The 27,236-nt window shown below is 38.3% G+C and overlaps 1 protein-coding gene and 1 non-coding gene across 5 annotated transcripts in view; both read right to left on the bottom strand.

The window, feature by feature from the left end:
- ACAP2 (ArfGAP with coiled-coil, ankyrin repeat and PH domains 2) overlaps positions 1-27,236 on the bottom strand; it is a 150,958-nt gene that overhangs the window by 37,426 nt on the left and 86,296 nt on the right. For all 4 annotated transcript variants that reach the window (XM_049775942.1, XM_049775945.1, XM_049775944.1 and 1 more), the window contains exons 7-10: positions 25,438-25,482; positions 22,457-22,552; positions 17,893-17,967; positions 5,491-5,603 (exon numbers count right to left, since the gene is read on the bottom strand). In XM_049775942.1, coding sequence (XP_049631899.1) covers positions 5,491-5,603; positions 17,893-17,967; positions 22,457-22,552; positions 25,438-25,482 — 329 coding nt within the window. The remainder of the gene's footprint in view (positions 1-5,490; positions 5,604-17,892; positions 17,968-22,456; positions 22,553-25,437; positions 25,483-27,236) is intronic.
- On the bottom strand, positions 6,171-6,334 carry LOC126012376 (U1 spliceosomal RNA). Its single transcript, XR_007496874.1, has one exon. It is a non-coding gene; the product is annotated as a U1 spliceosomal RNA (small nuclear RNA).

Below are 27,236 nucleotides of genomic sequence, written 5' to 3'. Positions count from 1 at the left end.
AAAAGAAAGAAAGAAAGAAAGAAAAGAAAAGAAAAGAAAAGAAAAGAAAAAGAAAAAGAAAAAAGAAAAATGAGGTAAAATAGTCACTTTGTTCTATGAAAAAGGTGGGTACCCCTATACCCCTATCTAGAAGGTATAAATAAAATTTAAAAAGAGGGGGCTGGTGTGGCAGGTTTTTTAAATTTTGTTTTGTTTGTTTTTCTGTAGCATAGGTGCAGTAAATGTTGGGGAAAATAGAAAGAAAATACCCATAACCTAGAAGAAAAAAATAAATAACAAAAAAGTGGTGTCTTTACCCATGAAACATACTTCATAAGACCAATTACATGCCCCAGGCATGCTAACTGTCCAACTCCAAGGCCTTTCTTTATGGTCCCAGGAAAAGTTCTACTTAGTTGCAGTTGGTTGGTTGTTAGTCTGTTGGATTACTGGTCCTACCCTAATCTGTATTCATACTCCACACTAGTGTGTGATCTGGTGATGGGATTATCACTGTGTCAGTTTTAAAGCTCTAGTTATATAAAATTTCTAGTCATAGCATCATTTCCCTCAAGAAAGAAATATTTATTTTGTTTCTAATTTAATTTTTATTAAGGTTAATGTAACTTGGAAGACCATAAATGAATGTGTTTTAGGCGTATAATATTTCCACACACCACAGCCACCACCTAGTACCACCTGTCCATTGGACCTTTCAACCTACACATTACTTCTGTAACCTTAATTCTGTGGATCAAATCTTAGGGTTTGCTTTCATTGGGCCCTGTCTCAGTAAGATCTTCCCCCCAAAAAAGTAAAGTTCACTTCAAAAATTATTATATGCCACTGTATGGTAGTTGGACTTGAAGCCATGCCCCTTGGACACCCCTACTGTAATGGCAGCTGAACCTGGACACACCCCAGGACATGTCCCCTAGTCCTGCTGGGTATAAAAGGAAAAACTTGGACCCAGTCTCCCTTTTTCTCTCCCCCCCTTCTCCCCACCCTGTGTGGAAGAGGGGCTGGAACATCTACCTGTTGGCATCCCTGGGTGGGCTCTTGGCACCACTCAGTAGCTAGGCCCCTTGGGCCCCTACAGCCCTGGCAACCTTGGACTACTGCATGCCACTATTCCATAAAACTATGGTGACAAACACATCATAATATGATTGGTACTTTCTAATGTCTACTAGAAAAACTGTTCTCCCAAAAGTAAGCCATAATCTACAGAAAAATATTTAAACAGTCAGAGGAAAATTTAATATTTTAATAGCTAGATTCCTGGACCTTTAAAGTTAAGGTACAAATATCACAAATACAATCTTACTTAGAAACTAGTAAAATTTATTAAGTCAAGCTGTATTGAGAATTCTTTGCAGAAGAATAGACTCTAAAGTCATAGATAAATGAAAAGGTAATTATCTTCTAAGATTAGATATTCATAAACTTCATATAATATAATACATTCCAATTTGTTTTTGATTCTTAGTCCACACCCAGAAGTGTTCAGGGAGCAAATGTCATGCTGGGATGGAACAGAGCAAAAGTCTTCTACCTACTGTACTACTGCTCTGGCCCCACATTCCAAACATTTTTTATTGAGGGAGCAGAAAGATAGCCCAATGGACTGGAGTGCATTCTGGATTCCTCAGAACTGCTTTGGTCCCTGAGCACTGAAATGAAAACAGTTCCTTATCACTGCTGAGTGCAGCTCAAAATTCAAAAAAAAAAAAAAAAATTACCCCGATTAAAAAAATTTAAATAACATTTCATAGATTACCTGTTCTTATTCCTTTTACAGTTACTAGCCTTAAAGCCTAAAAAATTAAATTTTTACAAGTTTTGATTGTTTTGTATTAAGTTTTTGTTTGTTTGTTTGTTTATTATCAACTGTGCTCAGGGAGTACTCTCAGGTTGGTATTCCTTGGTGATTTCTGCATCTACCAATGATGCCAAGAAATAAATTCAGGGCTCCTACATATAACGCAGGTACCAATCCTTTGAGCTATTTGTCCATCTCTCTGCAAAGAGTATTTTATATTTAGATACTTTATAAGCTTTCTGGTATTTAGTTTTTGTTTTAGACTTTCCAAGTGGTGCTGAGGAGGCCCAGGGCCCCTGTTCCCTTAGCAAGTAGGCTGGTTCAATCTGGGGGTGCAGAGATTAGGTGTTGCCTGAATCCTACAGTGCTAGGACCTCCAGCGCTACATCCAGCAATGCACAGGAGGCCATGAGGTGCCAGGGTTGAACCATGGTTGAACATATGCAAAGATGTTTGAACCCCTGTACTAGCTCTCTAGCCTCTTCTATGTTCCTTTTGAATTTAATTTCCACTAGTGTGGAAATCCATTTCCATTAAATGGAAAACCATTTCCATCAAAATGTTCTTTGAAGGTAAACAAAAATGAAATCAACTGGTCATATTTTTCCTAATAATACAAATGGACTAGAAACCTAATTAAAACTGTTTTAAAACCATCAACAAGGTTTGAAATCAATCAAGATCTCATATACCATATTTTTCGGTGTATAAGACAACCGGGCATATAAGACGACCCGCCAATTTTATTAGACTTCCTCTCTGACTCTGGCCAATCTGAGCAAGCTTTATACAGTGTAGATTCGGGTCCAGAACATTGTATAATTTGCATGCATCAAAAGCCTGCTTGATTAGCTGAGTTAGAGAGGCGGTCCGAGCAGCCTTGCAGTGATTGGTGCAGGATTGAGTTGGAAAATTTGTTTCGTGGCAATATCCAGACGATTTTCATTTAGCAGCATATTGAAACATTTTTCGGGATATACTCGGTGTATAAGACAAGCCCCGATTTTCAGTTAACTTTTTTTCATTTCAAAAATTGTCTTATATGCCGGAAAATACAGTAAGCAAAGTGTGTTCTCTATCATTAAGCAACATTCCCAACAACTTTTTTTCAATTAAAATTATATTTTATCAATACACATATATTTTAGAATTTTCAGAGCACTTTTTGTAAATGTTAAAAGTTGTGGCTCAATTTTGTCATAGTTCAGCTGTGTGCCCTTGAATAAGCAATCATCTGTACCTCTATTTCTTGACTGAAAATTAAGGTCTTAAATGACAATAACTGTCAACTGTCTACGCGTAGACATCATCTCAGTTAAAAAGCAAACTCACTTCCAAAAGCATTTTATACTAGTAAATGGTAGGAAATATGTCTAAACATGAGTATCTACTTGATTTTAGGCACATTTTAATATCTATGCCAATTAGTAGAGTTGTGAAACAAAAAAAGAAAAGGAAAAGGTCCATGCTTAGATTAGAACTAATTTCCTTCTGTTGCCCTACATGGCAATGCAGATTTCCACTAACACTTACTGTGCTTCATTTTGAAGTCTGAGATCATTTCTCATTGGAGTAGTCCATGGAAGTTCATTTCATATCTTCTTAAGATAATGGCATAGTTTTATAAATTTATTGTATTTTCATTGTGTTAAACTTTTAAGTAGGCTGTTTTAAAATCTGAAGGTTAAAATTTAATTCTAATGTTACCTCATGAAACTATATTACCTAAGAAATATTTATTATAAAAATATGATAATTATTTTCAATTTTAATTTCCTATTCTGTCTATGAAAGTTTGCCAAGAAAAGCTCAAATTATTATCTTGTTTTTTTTTTTTTTTTTTTTTTTTTTGTTTTTTGGGCCACACCCGGTGACGCTCAGGGGTTACTCCTGGCTATGCGCTCAGAAGTCGCTCCTGGCTTGGGGGACCATATGGGACGCCGGGGGATCGAACCGCGGTCCGTCTCCTAGGCTAGCGCAGGTAAGGCAGGCACCTTACCTCGAGCGCCACCGCCCAGCCCCTTTATCTTGTATTTTTACAGGTTAGAAATATATTTTAATTTTTTATTTATAATTTAGATAGCAAGAAATTATTCTAAACAAATCATATATTCAAATATAACTTTAAAATTTTTATATAATTCAAACAAGTTTAATATCAAGCATAGTCATTCTTCTTTATGATTTGTTCTCAAAAAAAAAATTCTTTCAAATAAAATGCACCATATAAGTATTTGGTAGAATCAAATGCTAGGGAAATGTTTAATAAATACTGGCATTTAAAAATATCAATTTTATATATAATCTCAATATCAAGAAAACAAAATGAATGTACAAGAACCCAATTCAATATATTGAATATCCATAGCTCTAAAGAAATTATTAAAAATTTGTACTAAACTAACTTTACCAAGAAAATTCTATTTATTTTGCTAATGTCTGTGTTAAAAAGAAAATACTCATCTCTATCATTGATTTACAATTCCATTCAAGTAATAAATAAAATATGTATAATCAGCCAATAGTATAAATCAATCAACTAGAAACTAATACTACTCTATTTTATTAAATTTTTTTTCCTGAAAAAAGACAGAAAGCATAAATTCTCTGCTTTTTTTATATATACTTTATTGATTGATTGGGTTTAGGACTACACCTGTCAGAGTCAGGGGTTAGTCCTGATTCTGCACTCAGAAATCACCCCAGGCAGGCTGGAGGACGATATGGGTTGCTGGGAATCAAACCGGGTCCCTCCCAGTTTGGCTGGGCAAATGCCCAGCCACTGTACTATCTCTCTGCCCCTAAACCTTGCTTTTTAGAAGAATAATTCTAAAACAACTCAATCTCATTTTTTTTCACTTCTTTTGGGGGGCCACACCTGGTGACGCTCAGGGGTTACTTCTGACAACGCACTCAGAAATCGCTCCTGGCTTGGGGGACCATATGGAATGCCAGGGAATCAAACCACGGTCCATCCTAGGTTAGCGTATGCAAGGCAAACACCCTATCGCCTGCACCACTGCTCCAGTCCCCAATCTCATTTTTATGACATTTTAATGTTTAAAATTGTCTCTATAATATGAGAAGATTATTTTATATTTATTCACAATTTTTGTCTTACTATTTATACCAAGCAACTTGGCAAAACTTCAGTTTCTTGTTAGCACTAAAAGTTTATAGTAAAAGAATAACAGATATCAAGTATATTTGCATATAAAAACAATACCATTTCCTAAAATTCCTGGTTAAAGTTATTATAAAGATCATGGTAACTTAGCTTAAAGATTCATCAATACTTAGCAAAATTTAAGCAGCAGATAAGGGAGGAAAACCAAAAGGGTAAAAATCACACTTGTCCTAGCCAAATATATTACAAATATGTATTTTTAAATCAAATATATTTCATAACAAAAATGGGGATAATTCATATTCAAATTTTATTATTATAGCAATTCAGTTTCCACATCCTCCATTTAAAATGTTTTTTGAATTTTAGAGTTGAGAACTTATGCGGTCATACTGTACTTACTTCTAAGGTCCCTCTTCCTAGAAAGGTATCTTATCTTCAAAAAAACTGGTCCAGGAAAGTTAATATGGATGGTGAATTTAGAGAATTATGAAGGAAAGTGTTGAAAAATCATAGGGACAGTCCTATAAAAAGCTTGAGTACAGTATCTGAAATATATTACCTGTTCCAAGTTTTGAAGGCATTGCTGGCTCGTTTGAATAGATATCCTTCCATTACAATGCCATTTGCCGTATCTACATTATATTCTAACTTAGAATCATCACTGGAGAAATCCTAGGTAAAATAATACACAAAAAAGGTCAGATAACTTGGTTAAGTTCTCTAAATAATACATTTATCTTAGAGAAATAGAACAAACAAGTAGAAAAATTTAATATTTAGTTAAATCAACAATTTCATGAAATGGGAAGTCTTAATAATAAAAGTTTCAGCATATTCAGTGGACAACAACACAATAATAATTATGATGATTTGAGAACATATGACTATACAGACTGTAAGAGAAACTAAAACAGAAACAAATTATATAATGATTTAAATCCACAAAATGTATGTATGCTAAGCCAGAGAGAGAAAGAGCAAGAGAGAGGCATGCACATACATTATATAAGAGGTCAGGGTCTAATCTCTAGTGCCATCAGCACCATTGGGAGCAACCTTTGTGCAATGAGTCAAAAACAGCTCCAAACACCAGCAGGTATAGTGCACCACCCCAATTATGTATACAAATAGACAAGGGGAATCACTACACAAATTATTACATAAACAAGTAACTATTGGACAGAGAATTGTTTAAAATATTTTGCCTTTATCTCAATATTTTTTCTTTTATTTTTTTTTCAGGGGAAAGCGCGCACGCAATCCCCCACTACCATAAATTACGCAGTCGAGTTTCCCACATTTGGGGAAATTGCAGGGGTCAACACACCCGGAGTGCAATGGGCGAGCCTCACCCTGGGGAAACCACCTTCTTGATCATGGAGTCACCCCTGCCAGATAAGTATGTATCTCAATATTTCATGGTGATAATGAGCTATTCATCTTTTGAAAGGAATATGAATATATCTATAAGAGCTAATTAAATCAACCACTATTTTCTAAATATATTACTGTTGGAGTAGTTTTTTTCTGAGTTCAGAAACAAAATAAAATAGGGCAATTTTCTCCCTGTAAGTAAAATAGGCTTCGTTCCTTTTTAGCTCAGGTACCATGGTGTGTGGAAAACCTGGCAGTGGTCAATGACTTGAGGGCTGCACCTAGTGGTACTAAGGAAAAACATAAGGTGACTGGGACTAACCCTGTATTATCTCCCAGCCATAGATTCCATTTTTGTAAAGGAACCAAAGTGAGGATGGTGAGTTCTCTTTTTTTAATGAGGAGTATGAAATCATTTATTCTTCCTTTGTTTGTTTGTTTGTTTGTTTTTTGGATCACACCCGGCAGTGCTCAGGGGTCTACTCCTGGCTCAACACCCAGAAATCGCTCTCCTAGCAAGCTCAGGGGACCATATGGGATGCCGGGATTCGAACCACCGTTTGCATGCAAGGCAAATGCCCTACCTCCATGCTATCTCTCTGGCCACCGTTTATATTCTTCTAACATTCTAATCATTCTAGTCTTCATCTGGAAACAATTTACATTTTCACTATTTCACCAAGAATTCACTAAACTTTAAAATCAAAACTCCTGGGCTAGGGGGAGAGAATTCAAAGGGTTGAAGCACATGCTTTATATGCCTCGGTCCCAGGTTTAATCCATGCATGGTCCCAAGCACAAACCAGGAGTAGCCCCTGACTTATCACTATTTATGGTACCCATAGCACAAATTCAGAAATATTACAGTTAAAGTATTTCCTCACAAAATTCCAAAACCCTGCATAAAATTCTGCTAGGTGACTACTCCTGCCTCCAACTTAAAACTCTAAAAATTAATTTTAAAAATTCAAAATATTTACTCCAGGCTAATGCTCAAAACTGGAATGTAATACTGCTAGAGAGTTGGAAATTTTTGTCTTAAGAGTTTTGGAAAAGGTTAGATAACCATTTGCCTGGGACTTGGGGGTCCGTGCCCTGAATTAGAAATATAATCACCTAAAGACTTTCCATATCGAAGTCTATAAAGTTGAGAAAAAGAAATACACAAATATCAAAATTCAAAGTCAGATTCTTGTAACATCTTGCAAAATTTAACCATATAAAAAGATAAGACATTCTAAAATAATTGCAGTAAGCAATTGGTAAATAAATCAGGATTTTCTTTTTTTTTTTTTTTTTTTTTTTGGTTTTAGGTTCACACCCTGCAGCACTCAGGGGTTACTCCTGGCTCTACGCTCACAAATCATTCCTGGCAAGCTCGGGGGACCATATGGGATGCCAGGATTCAAACTGCCATCCTCCTGCATGCAAGGAAAATGCCCTACCTCCACACTATCTCTCCAGCCCAAATCAGAATTTTCATTTTTTCTTTTTCTTTTTTTTTTGATTTTTGGTTTTTGGGCCACACCCGGCAGTGCTCAGGGGTTACTCCTGGCTATCTGTTCAGAAATAGCTCCTGGCAGGCATGGGGGACCATATGAGATGCTGGGATTCGAACCAACCACCTTAGGTCCTGGATCGGCTGTTTGCAAGGCAAACAGCGCTGTGCTATCTCTCCAGCCCCAAATCAGGATTTTCTTACTACGTTTTCTTTAAACAAAAAAAAAAAAAAATTAGGGCAGGAGCCAGTTCAATATGCTAAGAGCATACTTTGCAGGTCAGGTATGATAGTCCCTCACCAATAAAAATTAGGTCAAGTTTAATTCCTTCATTAGAAATGTAATTGAGGCTATAATTTAGTTACACAGACATAATTAAGACTATATACAACTGAGTCTGGAAATGTTCTAAAAGTTTTATTTAGGACATTAGATTTTTTTATGATCCTTATGCTACTTAGACCATAAAATAAGGATTTCTTTGAACATATATTACAGTTTCTAGTTTCCAAGGATTTTTCTTTTGGGGGATTGGGCCACAAACAGTGGCACTCAGGAGTTACTCCTGGCTGTGCACTCAGAAATCACTCTGGCTGGCTTCAGGTACCATATGGGATGCCAGAGATAGAATCCAGTTGGCCATGTGCAAGGCAAGTGCCCTGCCCGCTGAGCTATTTCTCTGGCCTTCCAAGAATCTTTCTTAAGATGAATTAAATCGTCAACCTAATTACTATAACTATCTATTGATATTTCTTAATATTAACATCCAAAAAGTTCATAAACATAAATTTTAGTAAGAGCAAATAGTAGTAGAATATTAGAGTTTAAACAGAATGATAAACTGGGAAACTTGAAAGGAATACTCAGAGGCAAAAGATTAATTAAAAACTGGAAGCCAGAGGCCAGAGAGATACTGTGGAGGTTAAGGCATTTGCCTTTCATGCAGAAGGTCATTGGTTCAAATCCCGGCATCCCATATGGTCCCCAAGCCTGCCAGGAGCTATTTCTAGCGTGGAGCCAGGAGTAACTCCTGTGCGCTGCTGGGTGTGACCCAAAATAAAAAAAAAAAAAAAATTGCAAGAGTGGTCATATGTGGTGGCTAGAGTTTAGATTTAAAAACCGTCATTTTCAAATCAAACTGAGGTATGTGAACCCAGACTCAGCTGTCTGTTAATTCTGAATAAAGTTTGAAAATAAAAAAAAATGCCAGTTTAAATGGAGCTGAGGTATGTGAGACCAGCAAGAGTTTGGAAACTTCACCTCACTCCACAGCTGCAAATTTCTTCCAGTCAAGGAGCTGCACCACACCACAACACATAATAACAGTAGCAGTCAACAAAGGCCACAATGGAAAAACTATACAGAGCCCTACCATATCTTGTGACTTAGATGCTAGTTTTGAAAACCCAACCAACAGGTACCAACATAACCTCTCTGATCAGGACTTTAGGGAGGAAATGTTAAGGAAGTACAAAAAACTGAAAGAACCATGAAACGAACAGCTCATAAGACTCAAGAGGATTTCAGAAGTGTTCTGAAATTCATTTGGAATAAACACCCACGAATAGCAAGAGTAACCCTTGGGAAAAGGAATATGGGAGGCATCACTTTTCCCAACTTTAATTGTATAACAAAGCAATAGTCATTTAAAAAAACATGGTATTGCAATAAAGACAGACCCTCAGATCAATGGAATAGACTTGAGTATTCAGAAACATACAATCGATTAATCTTTGATAAAGGAGCAAAAAGTGCATAAAGGAGCAAGGAAAGCCTCTTCAACAAGTGGTGTTGGGACAATTGGTCAGCCACATGCAAAAATGCAAACTTGGACCACCATCTAACACGATGCATAAAAGTCAAATCCAAGTGGATTAAAGACCTGGATTATCAGACCCACAACTATAAGGTATATAGAACAACACATAGGTAAAACACTCCATGACACTGAGACTAAAGGCATCTTCAAGGAGGAAACAGCACTCTCCAAAAAAATAAAAGCAAAGATAAACAGATGGGACTATATTAATCTGAGAAGCTTCTGCACCTCAAAGGAAATAGTGACTAGGCTATAAAGGCCACCCACAGAATGGGAGAAACTATTCACCCAATACCCATCAGATAAGGGGCTAATATCAAAGATATAAAAGGTACTGGCAGAACTTAATAAGAAAAAGAAACATCTAATCCCATCAAAAAATGGGGAGAAGAAATGAACAGATGGCCAAAAGGCACATGAAAAAATGCTCCACATCATTAATCATCATGGGGATGCAAATTCAAACAACGAGGTACCATCTCACACCACAGAGACTGGCACACATCACAAAGAACAAGAACAATCAGTGCTGGCAGGAACGTGGGGATAAGGAACTCTCATTCATTGCTGGTGGGAATGCCGTCTAGTCCAGCCCTTATGGAAAACAATATGGAGATTCCTAAAAAAACTGGAAATTGAGCTCCCATTTGATCCAGCTATACCACTCCTAGGAATATACCCTAGGAACATAAAAACACAATACAAAAATGCCTTCCTCACATCTATATGCATTACAGTACTATTTACAATAGCCAGAATCTGGAAACAATCAAGATGACCTTCAACAAATGAATGGCTAAAGAAACTGTGGTACATATACACAATGGAATATTATGCATCCATCAGGAACGATGAGGTCATGAAAATTTTCCTATAATGGATGCACATGGACATATTTATGCTGAGTGAAATAAGGGAGAAAGAGGGAGAAAGATAGCCAGAGAATAGTCTCACGCATCTATGGCTTTTAAGAAAAAAAGACATTATTTTAATAAGCCCAGAGACAATAGATGAGGGTTGGAAGTACTGGCTTATGATATGAAGCTCATCACAAAGAGTGGTGAGTTAGAGTGGTGCAGTTAGAGAAATAACTACACTAGCAACTATTATGACAATATTGATGGGTAAGAGAAGTAGAATGTCTCTCTTGAATACAAGCAGGGGGTGGAGTAGGAGGGAGATTGGGGTCATTGGTAATGGGAGGCGGTTCCGAGTGCCGAAGGGTGGCGCTTGGACTTCGGTGGGTTTCGCGCCAGCCTTGTATCATCAAGATGAAAGACATTTTTGATGGTGAAGATTATTACATTGTTTTGGAATTAGCATGAAAACCGGCAAGGCTTTGCAAAAGCCGGCTCCCTGTGTGTGACACCAGGCGGGGAAAATCCGAGAAAGTACACCGGCCCAGTGGGGCCCAACTGTGAAAAACTGTGAGTTTGACCTGTCTATGTCTGTCTACTGTCCTCTTGCATGAAACTCTTGCGAGTGGGGCAAAAAGAGGCTCCAGAAACCTTGCTCGCCCAGACGCCATTTTCAGGGAGGGACTACAGAGCATGAAAACCGGCAAGGCTTTGCAAAAGCCGGCTCCCTGTGTGTGACACCAGGCGGGGAAAATCCGCGAAAGTACACCGGCCCAGTGGGGCCCAACTGTGAAAAACTGTGAGTGTGACCTGTCTATGTCTTCTACTGTCCTCTTGCGTGAAACTCTTGCGAATGGGGCAAAAAGAGGCTCCAGAAACCTCGCTCGCCCAGACGCCATTTTCAGGGAGGGACTACAGAGCATGAAAACCGGCAAGGCTTTGCAAAAGCCGGCTCCCTGTGTGTGACACCAGGCGGGGAAAATCCGAGAAAGTACACCGGCCCAGTGGGGCCCAACTGTGAAAAACTGTGAGTGTGACCTGTCTATGTCTGTCTACTGTCCTCTTGCGTGAAACTCTTGCGAGTGGGGCAAAAAGAGGCTCCAGCGGAGCACGGCTGCGTAGCGAAGCGGAGCGGCCGTGCACTCTTTCTAAGGAAAGAACACCATTGCAACAAGAAGGAAAAATCACACTAAGAACGGCGCTATATCACAGAAGCAAACATTTCTCTCCAGACTGTCTTCTCTGTTGCATGCTCGGGCCTAAGATTTGACCCAGTGTGAGGCTTCATCCACGGAGGACTCCCCTCCCTTAGAGGCAAGTCAGCCCATCCAGAAAGGGAGGAGCCAGAGGAGTGTGCTGCCTGCATCATATAGACAATGAATACCACCACAACACGTAGAAAAACCCACAATACAAGTGTGACAATGGGGAAACAATGCAGGCCAGCATCAGACATAGAGAATGAAGATGACAATTCTGAGGACCAGATAATGACCAACCAACTAATCAACCTCTCAGATAAGGACTTTAGACTAGCAATATGGAAGATGCTCAACGGACTCCAAGAAACCATGGATCGAGTTGAACAGAACACTAATAAGAACCAAGAAAATATGAAGACAGAAATCACAAAACTCCAAACTGAAATAACATGTCAACTAACAGGACTGAAAAAGTCAGTAAACGAAGTGAATGACAAAATGGATAAGCTCTGGGACAGGGTATCAGAAGCTGAGAATAGACTTGGTGCTGTGGAAGATGAGATACATAACAATTCCATACAGCAGGAGAGATTGGACAAAAAAACTTAAAGCAAATGAGCAGACAATGGAAAAAATTAGTCAAAGAATGGGAACAGATGAAAATAGAAGTCTATGATAAGATCAACAGAAACAACTTAAGAATCATTGGAGTCCCAGAGACCCAGGAAGAAATTTCCAGGAAGAATCAACGGTAATGGGAATGTTGCACTATTGAAGGGGTTGTTCTTTTTATGACTAAAACCCAACTACAAACATGTTTGCAATCATGGTGCTTAAATAAAATATTATTTTTTTTAAAAAATGACTCGAGGATATGCAAATAAAAATGAACAATCATCAAACAGAAATATCAGGGATGAAAAACATGGTAGGTGAACTGAAAACTTCACTAGAACACCTTACCAGAGTAACAGCTGCTGAGGACAGAATATGTGAGTTAGAATATAAACTTGCGGGCTGGAGATAGCACAGTGGGAGGGTGTTTGCCTTGCATGTGGCCCACCTGGGAGAGACCTGGTTAGGCTGACCTGGGAGGGAACTAGCACGATTCCTGGCATCCCATATGGTCCCCCACCCTGCCAATGTCGATTTCTGAGTGCAGAGCCCGGAGGATCCCTGAGCTCCACTGGGTGTGGCTCAGAAACCAATCAATCAATAAAGTTTAAAAAAAAAAAAGAGAGAGAAAGAGAAGATGAGCTTGCAATAACACTGCATACAACAAGAGGCTAAAAAAAGAGTCACAAAGAAATCAAACAAATAACAATAGAACTCTGATAAACTCAATAGAAACAACATAAGAATCAATGGGGTCCCAGTGACCCAGTAAGAAAACCTCCATGAAGAATCAACAGTCAAGAACATCATTGCTGAGAAATTCCCAGAACTAAAGAGTGCCGTATTTTCCGGCTTATAAGACGACTTTTGAAACAAAAAAAGTCAACCGAAAATCCAGGGTCGTCTTATACTCCGAGTATATCCCGAAAAATGTTTCAATGTGCTGCTAAAAAGAAACAAAACAAAACAAAACAAAAAAATTAGGCCGCAGAGTTTCCAAATCTCTTTCTTGGGGGCTCCCAAACAGTACTCAGGAGATCTGGGGCCACTTCTGGCAAAACCCAGTGTTGGTGGTTCAGTGCTAGGGTCCGAGGATGGGTGTTGTTTGGTTCATGTAGTGGGAGAGATTAACTGACGCCAACAGGGGATTGCCAGAAAAGGTGCCTATGATAAGGGACCAATCACTGCAAGGTTGCTCGGCCGTCTCTCTAACTCAGCCAATCCAAGCAGGCTTTTGATGCATGCAAATTAGACAATGTTTTGGACCCGAATCTACACTGTCAAAAGCCTGCTCAGATTGGCCAGAGTCAGAGAGGAAGTCTATTATGGTGTAACCTTTGAACCTTTGCTTGTTGTGATTGGCTCACTGTGGTACATACAGTTGCAGCACAGGAACGTTCTGTCTGACACAGCGAATATAGGCCTAAACCTATGTTTTAGCTGCAAAATTAGGGGGTCGTCTTATACGCCGGAAAAATACAGTACATGCAGCCACAACCTGGATGACTGAAGAGTATCAGCTAAGGGAGATCCAAAAACAAAAATCTAAAGAAGACACATGTTTTGGTGTCTGCATAAAGGGTACCCTGAATTCCTGCAACTGAGGCCACTGAGTCTGGTAATGGTCCATTTAGGCTGTTGTCAATCTTTTAACTAAAGATTGTTTTTTCTTGTAATACTGGGCAATCACTTAAGCCTCAATCATCTTATCTGTAAAACCATCTGTATTACAAGAAGGCTAATATAAAGATAAATAAGATACTGATTATAAATGGCATGTGGAATGATATGATCTCACCCAGAGTTGTGCTTTGCAAACCATGGGTGGTGGGTATTCATAATTGGTAGTCAATTACGTTGGCTTGCAACCGTTTCTTTTTTGGTTTTTGGGCCACACACGGCGGTGCTCAGGGGTTACTCCTGGCTGGCTGTTCAGAAATAGCTCCTGGCAGGCACAGGGGACCATATGGGACACCGGGATTCGAACCAACCTCCTTAGGTCCTGGATCGGCTGCTTGCAAGGCAAACACCACTGTGCTATCTCTCTGGGCCCCACAACCGTTTCTTTTTTTTTTTTTTTTTTTTTTTTGGTTTTTGAGCCACACCCGGCTTTGCTCAGGGGTTACTCCTGGCAGGCCCAGGGGACCATGTGGGATGCCAGGATTCGAACCAACCACCTTAGGTTCTGGATAGGCTACTTGCAAGGCAAACACCGTTGTACTATTTCTCCGGCCCTGCAACCGTTTCTTTAAAAAAAAAAAAGAAAGAAAGAAATTAAAAATGCATTATACCCAGAACCTACCAGGAATGATCCCTGAGCACAGATTAAGGAGTAAACATGAGCACAGTCAGGTGTGACACCAAGACAAAACAAACAAAAAAAATCACACATTAAAAAAAAGGGGAAGGACAAAAAAAAGAAAGGCTTTGCTTTGGAAGCTATTACAGCATACAGTAAAGCAGATTACTGGCACAGTTAAGACAAAAGACCAATAAATAAAAGAAACTGAAACAAACTTCACAAGTATTTAAATGAATACTATAGAGGCATAAAAAAAAGGACAAGCTATTTAATAACTAATTTGGATCAATCAGCTCCCAATGTGACAACAACAAAATAAAACTAAATTTCTACATCACAAAATACTCCAAACAACAATTATACAAGAACTAAAGACCTAAAAAGTAAATTATTCTTTTGTGTTTATTTTTATCTTGGGGTCACACCTGATCACGCTCAGGAAACCGGAGGGAGCTGGGGCTTGCACTCATGCAAAGAAAGCATGGATGTAGACTGATAAGGCTAGTTATTTGTAAACATTTAGTTGATTATACAAAAGATATATATATATATATATATATCTTCAAGATCTAGCAGTGGGAAGAATCTACTAAGAGACAAAATATATCAAACAGAACACTTACTAAAAAACTGAACATTAAAAACACAATACATGCCCCCTAAGGAGGCTTAGATTGTATGATGATTCGATTGACAGGTTATGATGTGCAATTAGAAGACTACTATTTCACAAACAGGATGCCTAAATAATCAACAGATATAAGAGGAAGATGCTCATTAGTGACTAAAGTGTAAAGTAAAACCACAATCAGATATCAATATCTACTCAGCAAATGGCCAAAAATTTTAAAACTCTCACAGTTCAATGAGGTGATCATGAGCAACAGGGACACTCACATAGTACTGCCTGTTGGGAATGACATAGAATTCTGAAAAATCATTTTGCATTATCTACTAAAACTGAAGTTATATGCATCCTTGGACACAGTAGTTTTGCTCATAGGTATATAGCCACCAGAAGTGTTCGCAACAAATGCAAAGGCATGGACATGAATGCACACAGCACCACTATTTCTTCAATGGATCAATTTCAATTCTTAAAAAATGTAAACAATTACATTGGACAAATTTTCCCTTAATTTTCAGTTGACTGGATCTCTCTCTCTTTCTCTTTCTCTCGCTTGTTTTTTTTACCTGTAATGCAGCCTTGTGTCAGCATTTAAGGGTAGGGAGGGGAAAAATATTCACAATTAAGCAAAAATAGCATTAACTTCCTTGAAAGAAAATAACAATAATTTTGAATCAAATAAGTTAATCATAGATTTAATAATCTACCACCTTTTGACATCTGGCACAACACTGAGATATATATATATGTATGTATGTATGTATGTAATAGGGAGAGATGTTAAAAACGCAAAGTATTTCATAGTAATCAACTTAAGCAAATATTCACATTTTTACAAATATCGTGATCATTTTATGTATTTATTTTGGTTTGGGGGCCACACCCAGCAGTGCTCAAGGATTACTCTTGGCTCTGCATTCAGAAAAGAATCTTGGTGGTGCTCGGGGTACCATAGGATGCCAGGAATCAAATTCATGTTGACTGCGTGTAAGGTAAGCACCCTACATGCTGTACTATCTCTCCAGCTCCATGCTTGCTCATTTTAATCACTCATTATTAGTCCCAATTTTAACAACCTTTTCATGGTAATATCATTAAAATAAGTCAAACAATCAAAAGTGATTCCAAACTATCACAAAATTAAGTATTGTAGTTATTCATACCTGATTAAAACTAGAAGTAAAAAATGTAAAAGAAGATCTGGTAATATTTTAAGTAATGTTTCTAAGCATTAATAACCCCTCACCAAAACGTGTTTTTTTTCTAACTTCTAACACTGATTTCACTTTCATTTTTCTCTAACTGCCATTTTCTTTGTCAGGTCTAGTTTACTGGTATTTGAAAATCTAGTTAAATTATAATAAAATATTGCTCAGTACCAGAAAAAAATAACATCCTTAAAGCAATGCAGAGATCTCTTGTCATGTAGATGCATTACTACCATCAACCTCAAATTTTTGGGTTCTCAATGGCACCATCACAGTGGCCCAGGTAACCTCAGTATGCAGGGCTGGTACAACATCACATCCTCAAGCCCTGGCATTGAACTGCCAATCTGTTTGGCTGAAAATACCAGAAGGGCTCCAGAGTCTTCTGAACACTACTAGAAGTATCCCCCATAATACTCTTGGGTTGGAAATTGGCCCAAAGAGCTGGAGCACATGATGTGCAAGTGATAGAGACTGACTTTTGATCCCTGGCACTGCGTGGTCTTCCAAATACCACCAAAACTGACTCCTGAACACCAACCTAAGAGTATCCCCTGAAAATGATAGGGTATATAACAAAACCCCATACCAAACACACACACACACACACACACAAACACACACACACACACACCACACCTCACTCACTCACTATGAAATAAAACATTATTGGGCTTAATAACAGTTATGTCATAACTATAGTTTTTAGCACAAGAAATGAACACTAAACTGGTTATTTAAGCTTGTATTTTTAATACATAAATCTCAAATATTCGCTTGGCATATACAAAGTAGCAAGAATCAAGTGAAATTTCACTATCACATTAGAGAAAGAGGCTGCCTTTGAGTTAAGCGATTTTCCTGGAAAGTGTGTGATATCAAACACACGTGCTGAAAGGTAAAGGTTCTCCCCCATTCCTATCTGCCGTTTCTCTCTCACACATACTTCTGTAGGACCAGGTGGTGACCAAATTGCAATTTACATGTCCCAACACCAGGCCCTCCATCAAGAGAGTCTGTCACTGCCATGCACACGCATGCATGCACACACACATACACACAAATACACACACACACACAATCCTTTTAGCCCCCTCTGCCATGGTTAAATTCAGTTTTGCAGACAAGTTCTTAGGTTCTGCTGCCTTTAGCCATTTTGTATTCTCTTACTAAGTGAAAATAGTAATTGCTATTCAGAGAGCCACTTTTAGTTAAGCCTCTAACAGAGTCCCATTTTTTTAAATAGGTTCAAGAGTATTAATGTCAAATATCTGATTGTCAATGTTATAAAATAAATGCATGAAATCTGATAAAAATTACATAAAAAAAGATTTATCTATACTAATTACTTAAAAAGCATTTCAAAGGGTTGATTTCAACACAAAGCTATCCTGCTCAAAGGAATGAGCAAATCATTGTGGAGAACCATAGTTCATTGTTTCTAACTTTTCAGGTACCTTTTGCTGGATGGTGGAATGTTTTTGCTCCATCTCTCTTTTTTCCTTTGCTGCATCCACAACCAATCGATCCAACTATAAAGGAGAAAATGTAAACAATATCAGACTTAAAAATCAAAGGAAAAAGGTATGATTCTTTTTAAAATTATTTTCCCAATACACTGATTCACTTAAGCTCATTTTAAGAGATATTCTGAGGATCTGAAATAATCATTCAATGAGCTTCACACAAGCAAAGCAAGCTGACTACACACTTGATCTCTGGCACAATCCAGTTGGTCCTCTAGGTCTGATGTCTGGCACTGGTTCCTTGAACAGCACTAAAAACAACCCGCAAGTAGAGTTGAAATGGACCCAGATCCTAAATAAATAGCATCTGGGCTGAAATTTCAAAGTCAACATTCTTTTACCTCCCTGGTATCAAATTTTCTTTGGAAAGGTCTTTGATTCCTCTAGGGAAAATCTTTCCAAGAACAGCCACTGTGCCAACCAAATGTAACAGGTGGCCTTGTGAAGGGCATGGATAGTTCTTCGGGTTCATTATCACAAACACTTCCTATTACTCAAACTATTTCATGTTTTCAAGCTGACTTCCTAATATTGTAATCAAGTCTAAAGGTACATAATAAAGACAACTAAATGCTAACAAATGATAATAACAGTTCTCTATGTGTTATTTTAAATGAGCATTTTAAGGGCTTTTTGGGAGGTCCTGTGTTTTGTTTTGTTTTCTTTTTTTTTTTTTTTTTTTACAGGCCCTGTGTCCATTGACCAGTCTGGACTACCATGTCTTGATATCTGACTATTCCTGAGACCTCCCACTCAGCCCATGCAAGTATATTCATTGGTTTCTGAGAGTCTTCTGAAATGCTCACAGCAGCCCATTTAGTTTGTGTTTATTTTTATTAGTATCTTTATTTAAACATCTTGATTACAAATATGATTGTAGTTGGGTTTCAGTCATGTAAAGAACACCTCCCTTCACCAGTGCAACATTCCTATCACCAATGTCACAAATCTCTCTCCTCCACATCCCCAGCCCCGTTTTGTTTTTTGTTTGCTGTTGTTGTTGTTTTTAATTTGCAGACCACACCCAGCTGTCTCCAGGGGAGCATGCAGTGTCTGGGATCAAACACGGAGATCCTGTCACCAATGATCACAACTCTTTAGCCATATACCTGATCCCTTATGGTTTTCTTAAAAACACTTGCAAAACCATAACCCATTTATTTTGTTCCTTTAATTAAAAATTATGCCTTTCCATCAGACGTAATTGATTTCCAGTACCATGAAAAACGCCCTGACTTCTTAAACTGTTCTTTGCTAGATTAACAATCGGTTTATTAAATACTCCATTATGTGGGTCTCTCTAGACCATAATATATTGTATCACCTTCAAGTTTACTAGGTAATATATGCATGAGAAGTGAATAATAATGAACATAGAGACCAGAACATAAAAAAAAAATACTGAGTACGATACTGTCCCTATGCATTCTCTACCAACTAGCAAGGCTTTATTAACATCCTTTAAAAACAAAACTGAGGAGTTAGAGAGATAGCTAATATGCAAGGCCCTATAGTTTCAAGTTTGAAACCAACACTGAGCAATCCTTGCACCAAACTGTGACACCCATACAGTCTAGTTAAACAGCATCAAAAATGGCCCAAAACTACTACATATGGCCTTATAAAAATCCTTCGAAGTAAAATTATTCCTGAACTAGATAGAAGAAGCTCAGAGGGGATGAGTTCAAGCTTTGCAAGAGCCCAGGTTCCATCATTGGCTCAAGATCGCCTGCTAAGGTATGCTAGAAGTCATTTGGACTCATTAGAAGTCAATACCACCAGGAATGACCATCCCACAACCTAGAAATCATTTTTTGGAAAAAAAATTGGGGGGGGGGGGTAATACCCAGTGGTGCTGAAGAATTACTCCTATCTCTGCAATTAGAGATCACACCTGTCAGGCCCAGCAAACAATATAGAATGTCAGAGATTGAACCCAAGTGAGCTGCATGAAAGGCAAGTACCCTACCCACTGTACTATCACTTCAGCCCCTAAATTTAAAGAAAAAAAAAAAAAGACTATTCCATACTTGAGGTAAGAGGGAGTTAGAGGGTAGAGTTCCTTAGGCCTTGCTACTGTGAAGCAGTGGGTTCAGTCCCCAGCATCCCACAGTGTAGGACCCTGTGGGGATTGCCAATTAAGATTTCCAGAGCCACACTCAAGTGCACAATGTCCTATGCAGCATAACAAAGAATGTGTGAAACACCAGTAAGTACCACAGATGTGGGCACAAACTAAATTGATGAGAGCAAGCACCAGGACCAACCTGCAGCCTCTCATTATCAGAAAAAAGGGAAGGGAAAGGGGTAAAATTGTCATTCTGTACTAGTAAGTGTGGTTTTTGTTTTTAAGTAAATCCTGAGAAAGGGAAGGGAGAGGATAAGAAAGGGAGAAAGAAATGCACTCAAGAGAGAATGCAGCCTTCTCCAAAGATGGAAAGATCCCAGGTACACAATCCAGCATGGAAATAGTAAAGTCCACATTTCAATAGAAAAGATGCAGATGACATGTGCACGGGTCCAAGGAGCTTATGTGCCACAAGTAATAATTTAATAGGTAACGCTACTACATGCTGAATTAGGAAACCTATGTTACATCCTCAATAGTTTCTTATACCACCTGAGTGAGTAACAATCAATAGACTTTGGAACAGAATGGCACATAAATATTCACACATTCAGACTGAAGGGCAGTCTGAGGCAGGTCCCATAATTTAAACTTGCATTTATAACGTTGGAGACATACTTATTCCATACCAATACTACAGCCTGCCATAGTGGGACTAAAGTTGTTCCCTGCTGTTGTGGACCACCACTGCTGCTACAGCAGGAGAAAAATTCCCCACTCTCTGCCAGGGCATTAAATTGAAACAAAAAAAAATTCTTAACTTTTTTTTTGTTTTTGTTTTTGTTTTGTTTTGTTCTGTTGGTTTTTGGATCACACCAAGCTGCACTCAGGGGTTACTCCTGGCTCTACACTCAAAAATCACTCCTGGCAAGCTCGAGGGACCATATGGGATGCCAGGATTCGAACCACCGTTCTTCCTGCATGCAAGGCAAAAGCTCTACCTCCGTGCTATCTCTCCAGTCCACAAAAAAAATTTTTTTTCAACACAGTGGAGGGTGGGGGAAGGTCTGAGCTGAGGAGAAATGAAGACTAGCTGTCTTATCTCCTAGATTCTAGAGACTCCATGAGAGAGAGTGTGGGCACACAGCTGGATGTAGCCCATGTCCCTATTAAGATCAACATGAGTTTAATGGGCTCTTGGAAATAGCTCTTACTCTGATTCTCTTCCAGTTCAATCACCTCAAACACTGCTTCTCTCTTTACAACTTCTTCCATTCCTATCTGTTGATTTTGATTGGTTTGTTTGTTTTTTTGTTTTTGGGCCATACCCAGTGGCTGCACTCAGGGGTCACTTCTGGCTCTGCACTCAAAAACTGTTCATGGCAGGCTCAGAGATCAAACCTGAGTCCGTCATGGATCAGCAGCATATAAGGCAAATACCCTACTGCTGTGCTATCACTCCAGCCCCAATGACTGTTTTTATTTTTTTAATTTGTGCAACTTATACCAATAAGAACCCTTTTCTACCCTACACACCTTCTCTTGAAATTTTTAGACTGTTCTCTTATTCATATTCATCTACCTACTGTCATTCAGCTTTTGCCACTGGGTCCTTCAACTCACATGTTACATGCCGGTTACAACCAAAAGAAAATAAAACTGGGCCAGAGTGACAGTACAATGGGTAGGGTGTTTACCTTGCACGCAGCCAACATGAGTTCGATCCGCAGATTCATCTTTTTTTTTTAATATATATCTGTATTTAAACTGCTTGATTGCAAATATGATTGTAGTTGGATTTCAGTCATGCAAAGAACACCACCCTTCACCAGTGCATCACCAATGTCCCATATCTCCCCACCCCACCCCTGCCTGTACTCTAGACAGGCTTCTACTTCTCTCATTCATTCACATGTTATGATAGTTCTCAATGTAGTTATTTCTCTAACTGAACTCTTCACTCTTTGTGGTGAGCTTCATGTAGTAAGCTGGACCTCTCAGTCCTCCTCTCTTTTTCTCTTTTGTCTCTGAGAATTACTGCAGAAATGTCTTTTATTTTTCTTAAAACCCATAGATGAGTGAGACTATTCTGCATTTTTCTCTCTCCCTCTGACTTATTTCACTCAGCATAATAGATTCCATGTACATCCATGTACAGGAGATGAACTCAGATTCTATATGGTCCTCCAAGTCTTCCAGGAGTGATTTCTGAGAGCAGAGCCAGGAATAACTCCTGAACACTGCCAGCTGTGTCCCCTCCCCACAAAACAACTAAATATTGATGTACAACATAATCAAGAAGTACAGGGGAGGCAGCTCTGTGGCAGGTTACACATGCTTTGCATGTGTGAGGTTCTGGGTTCAATGCCAGTGTTCCCTTAAAGCAAACAAAATAAACCTACAAAAAGAAATCTCATAGAACATTACCTGTGCACCAAGATCCTTCATGTAGGGCCCAAGTTCACTAAATAGATCATATCCTTGATGAAAGAAGGCCAAATGGGCATACATAAAGGATAACATCTAATGAGAAAGAAAAGTAGATTAGAATCTTAATATAAATTCTGAGACAAATAACCTGTAATTTCCTTTAAAATTCTGATTTTATCTAATGTGCACAAATTATACCATAAGATAGCCCAAAATGACATGTCTATTTTTTTTTGTTTTTGTTTTTGGGGCCACGCCAAAAGAAACTCCTGGCTATGCTATCCAAAATACTCCTGGCTATGCACTCAGAAATCACTCCTGGCTTGGGGGAACCATATGGGAAGCTAGGGAATTAAACCGTGGTCCATCCTAGGCTAGTGCTTGCAAGGCAGACGCCTTACCTCTAATGCCACCCCTCTAGCCCATCATGTCTATTTTTATAATTTATTTACTTTATTATTAGTTTTAGAGCCATGCCTGGCAATGCTCAGGGATTACTCTTGACTCTGCACTAAGGAACTACCCCTGGCGATGCTCATGTCAGTGACCATATGGGATGTCGGGGATTAAACTTGGGTCGACTACAAGCAAAACAACCATCCTACCTGCTCTACTCACTCCAACCTCTAAATACATGTGTAAAATTAAACTAAATCTCTAACTTTTACCTTTTTTTTTTCAGAAATATTTATAAATATAGAATATGTTTCAACTAAAAGAAAATCCAAAGAGGTCAAAATGTTAATGTTCCAAAGTCCAGTTTAGAGCAGTATTTCCCAATTGTGGCTCCCTCCAAAATTATTTCCTTCAGTGGTACATTTGTCTTAGCAGTTGGCCCCCAGTCCTGTACTGGTACACCCATTTATTTATGTGATTTTTTTTAAATCTGCAGACCTTTGGAATATACTGGGATTGACAAGGAGGCCATAATGATACCCAGTAGAGAAAGGCTGTTTTAGACTACACTTGGATAATCACAACTTATACAGCGATAATTTTTTTTTTTTTTTTTTTTGGTTTTTGGGCCACACCCTGTGACGCTCAGGGGTTACTCCTGGCTATGCGCTCAGAAGTTGCTCCTGGCTTCTTGGGGGACCATATGGGATGCCGGGGGATCGAACCGCGGTCCGTCCTAGGCTAGCACAGGCAAGGCAGGCACCTTAACTCCAGCGCCACCGCCCGGCCCCTACAGTGATAATTTTTAATAGTTTGGCAAAACCTTAAATTGCAATTAAGACACCAAAAAGTTAAAAGGGAAAAAACTATTCTCAAAATAAAACAATCACAAACACTTTATAATCTACTCTAGCAATGAGCACAACTAAAGAAAATGATCATTTTAGTGTCAAAATATGAAAATTAAAATTGACTCAACAGATACTGCCAATATGAAGGTTTCTTCCTTAATATTTGTTCCAAAGGGGACTGGAGAGATAGCATGGAGGTAAGGTGTTTGCCTTTCATGCAGAAGGATGGTGGTTCAAATGTCAGCATCCCATCTAGTCCCCTGTGCCTGCCAGGAGTGATTTCTGAGCATAGTAGAGCCAGGAGTAACCTCTGAGTGCTGCCGGGTCTTAATGGTCTTAATACATATCAAATGAAAAGATGAGCATTCAATAGAAAAAGATAAAATATATAAAGAGCACAGTGAACCACAAAATATGAACAAAAATTTTTACACATTTGTATTAAAGAAATGCAAAATTAGGGGTTGGAGGGATGGATCAAAAGGTATGTGTGCATGTTTTGCATGAACAGGTCTGGTTTGATGCCAGCACCACCAGGAACTCCATCCCCATCCCCAAGTATATGCTTTGAGAAGCCCCCAAATCTGCTAGATGTGGCACCGGAAAAAGAGATAGTAGGATAAAAATAAAAGATAAAATATAAAGATAAAAAGAGATAGAAAGACAGGCAAGCTGGCCCCCAATTTAGGAGGAAATCAGATGAGGTTAGAATAAAAGGCAAATCACACACATCATTTCAGAAAAACAAACTTCAGTGAACAAATTCAGAGTAAAAATAGTCCTAAGAGTTACAAAAGATGAGAGTACAATACTTATTACCTCCTTTTCACTTCCCTGTTAGAATTAATTTTAAAAAAAATGACATGTATATATACACATCTGTCTATATATATATTTATATGTACATAAGTATGTGCATATATGTATGCTCTTAATGGAATGCTACTGTACCTTTGAAAATGAAAATGTGACCTTTTGAGAAAATTAGTGGCTCATGAAGTTATTATACAAAGTGAAAAAAGGAAGGAAATGAAAGCCAATTACCAGACATTTTCACTTGCTCTTTTTCAGATGTATGTAGAGTATGTATATTTGTAGACTATGAATAAGACAAATAAGCTTCCAAAAAAGGACAAAAATAAAACCCAAATTCATTCCTTGATTTGATGAAAACTAAGCTAATTCTCAAAGGGAAACCAGGAGGTATAAGCAGAGGCTTTTAGAGTCACAAGACAGCACTAGAACTTTGGTAGCAAAGAGGTGATTTATAAAGAATAGAGAGCTGAGGAGCTAAACTCAAATTCTGTAATATAAAGATCAATGATAAGTCAATGTGAAAAAAATCGAAAACAAAACAAAAACACATCCATGTTGTCACTGATGTTCAAATTTCATTCAATTTGTTTCTAACATACCAATATTCCTAGTGGAAAAAGACTTCACGTGATACTATCTGCAAATGTGTTCAGTTTCATATACTTAAATGTCTGCTCCAAGAGGCTCACCAGTGAGTGATACAAAGAAATACAAGCAGAGAAAAATATGGCTAAGTGACAAGTAAGTACAAATAAAGGTTAGTAAGGAAATAAATTAGGAACTTGGAATAAATATATTTATACACACGTGCATGTCTTACATATACACAGAATCACAAATAAATATGTTGCTTTAAACAAATGTATTCATTTGGTTTCATGTTAAAGAATTTCAATATTTCAATAAGTATCTTACAGATTTTAGAATTTCTGATCTCCTTTTTGATTGAAGGACATTAATCTGAGAAAAAATACACTTGGTTAGTCACTGATGCATTACTTGTAAAATAAATTTTAGTACAATATCACAAAATTTACATATCTACTAGTTTAACACATTTTCAGATAAGCAAGTACAAATAAATTCTAGCTTTTCATCCTTTAATCTGATTTTTACAGAAGCAATTTATACAAATATACCAAGGAGACTCCTAACTCTTTTATTACATTTGATTTGGCAGTACTTGAAGTTTACTTTTGACTCTGTGCTTCGGATCAACTCTTTTTTTTTTTTTTTTTTTTTTTTGGTTTTTTGGGCCACACCCGTTTGACGCTCAGGGGTTACTCCTGGCTATGTGCTCAGAAATCGCCCCTGGCTTGGGGGGACCATATGGGACGCCGGGGGATCGAACCGCGGTCCGTTCCTTGGCTAGCGCTTGTAAGGCAGACACCTTACCTCTAGCGCCACCTTCCCGGCCCCCGGATTAACTCTTGACAGTGCTTAGGAGACCATCTGATGCTGGGAACCACACTTAGAACTCCTGCATGCCAAGCCCACTGACCTATCTCAGTCTAGTCTCTCTCATCCATGTTTTCATAGTTCAAAGTAAAACTAACCATGTTTAAATTATAATATTGCAGTGATACAACACTGACATTGATATTTTTTTGAATTTTGTATTCTCCCTGCATCATTATCTAATTATCACCAAAGACTCCAATGATCATTCTTTCTTTTTGTTTTTGTTCCACACTCGGTGGCTCTCAGGAATTACTTCTGGCTCTGTGCTCAGGAGTCATTCCTGGCAGTGCTCAGGGACTATACGGGATGTTGGGATCAAACCCAGGTTGACCATGTGCAAGGTAATTCAAGCATGGGACTTGATGAGGTTATCAGAGAAATCAAAGAAAAGAATACAAATAATAGAACCTATTAAGATTGATGGGGCCAGAGAGATAGCATGGAGGAAGGGCATTTGCCTTGCATGCAGAAGGATGATGGTTCGAATTCGAGCTACCCATATGGTCCCCTGAGCCTGCCAGGAGCAATTTCTGAGCGATGCCAGGTGTGACCCAAAAACTAAAACAAACGAACAAAAAAGATTGAAAAGGCATGGACCAGAGTGACAGCACAGCAGCAGGACATTTGCCTTGCACACAGCCGACCTGGGATGGACCTGGGTTTGATTCCCAGAATCTCATATGGTCCCCCAAGCCTGCCAAGAGCAATTTCTAAGCTCAGAGCCAAGAGTAACCTCTGAGCACTGCCAAGTGTGGCCCCCTCCCCAAAAAAAATTTTTTTGAAAAGGCAAAGAAATAAGACACAAAATAAGCAAAAATTTAAAAGAAATATAAAGAAGAGGACCTAAAGTTTTTTATTTTAAAAAATACTAAAGAGTATTTTGTATCATTTTAGTAAAACAGGTTGGCTGAGAATAAAGGTTTCCAATGATCAAGACTTTTCCATGAGTGATTTTACTGGAATGAGATAGGCAATCTATTCAGAAAGTGGTAAGAATGTGAGGAAGCAAGGGAAAATATTAGCATTAATAGTTCCCCCTATGGGATATATAAAGTCCAAGATCCTTTAGTGAATGCCTGAAATTATAGCTTATATAAATGATATATAAGAATTTGTTTCCTCATACATGTGTACTTAGTTTCATTCTTAAATTAGGCAAAGTAAAGATGGCCAAGATTAAGAGGTAACCATTAGACATGAACTTTGAAGCCTTTAATTTAAAAAGTACACTTAAATTTTTAAATTCCATGTGT

Source organism: Suncus etruscus, chromosome 6 (genome assembly GCF_024139225.1).
Source record: "Suncus etruscus isolate mSunEtr1 chromosome 6, mSunEtr1.pri.cur, whole genome shotgun sequence".
NCBI classification, from domain to species: domain Eukaryota; kingdom Metazoa; phylum Chordata; class Mammalia; order Eulipotyphla; family Soricidae; genus Suncus; species Suncus etruscus.
Note: the sequence above shows the minus strand (reverse complement) of the source record. Positions and strands in the feature narration are given on the sequence as shown.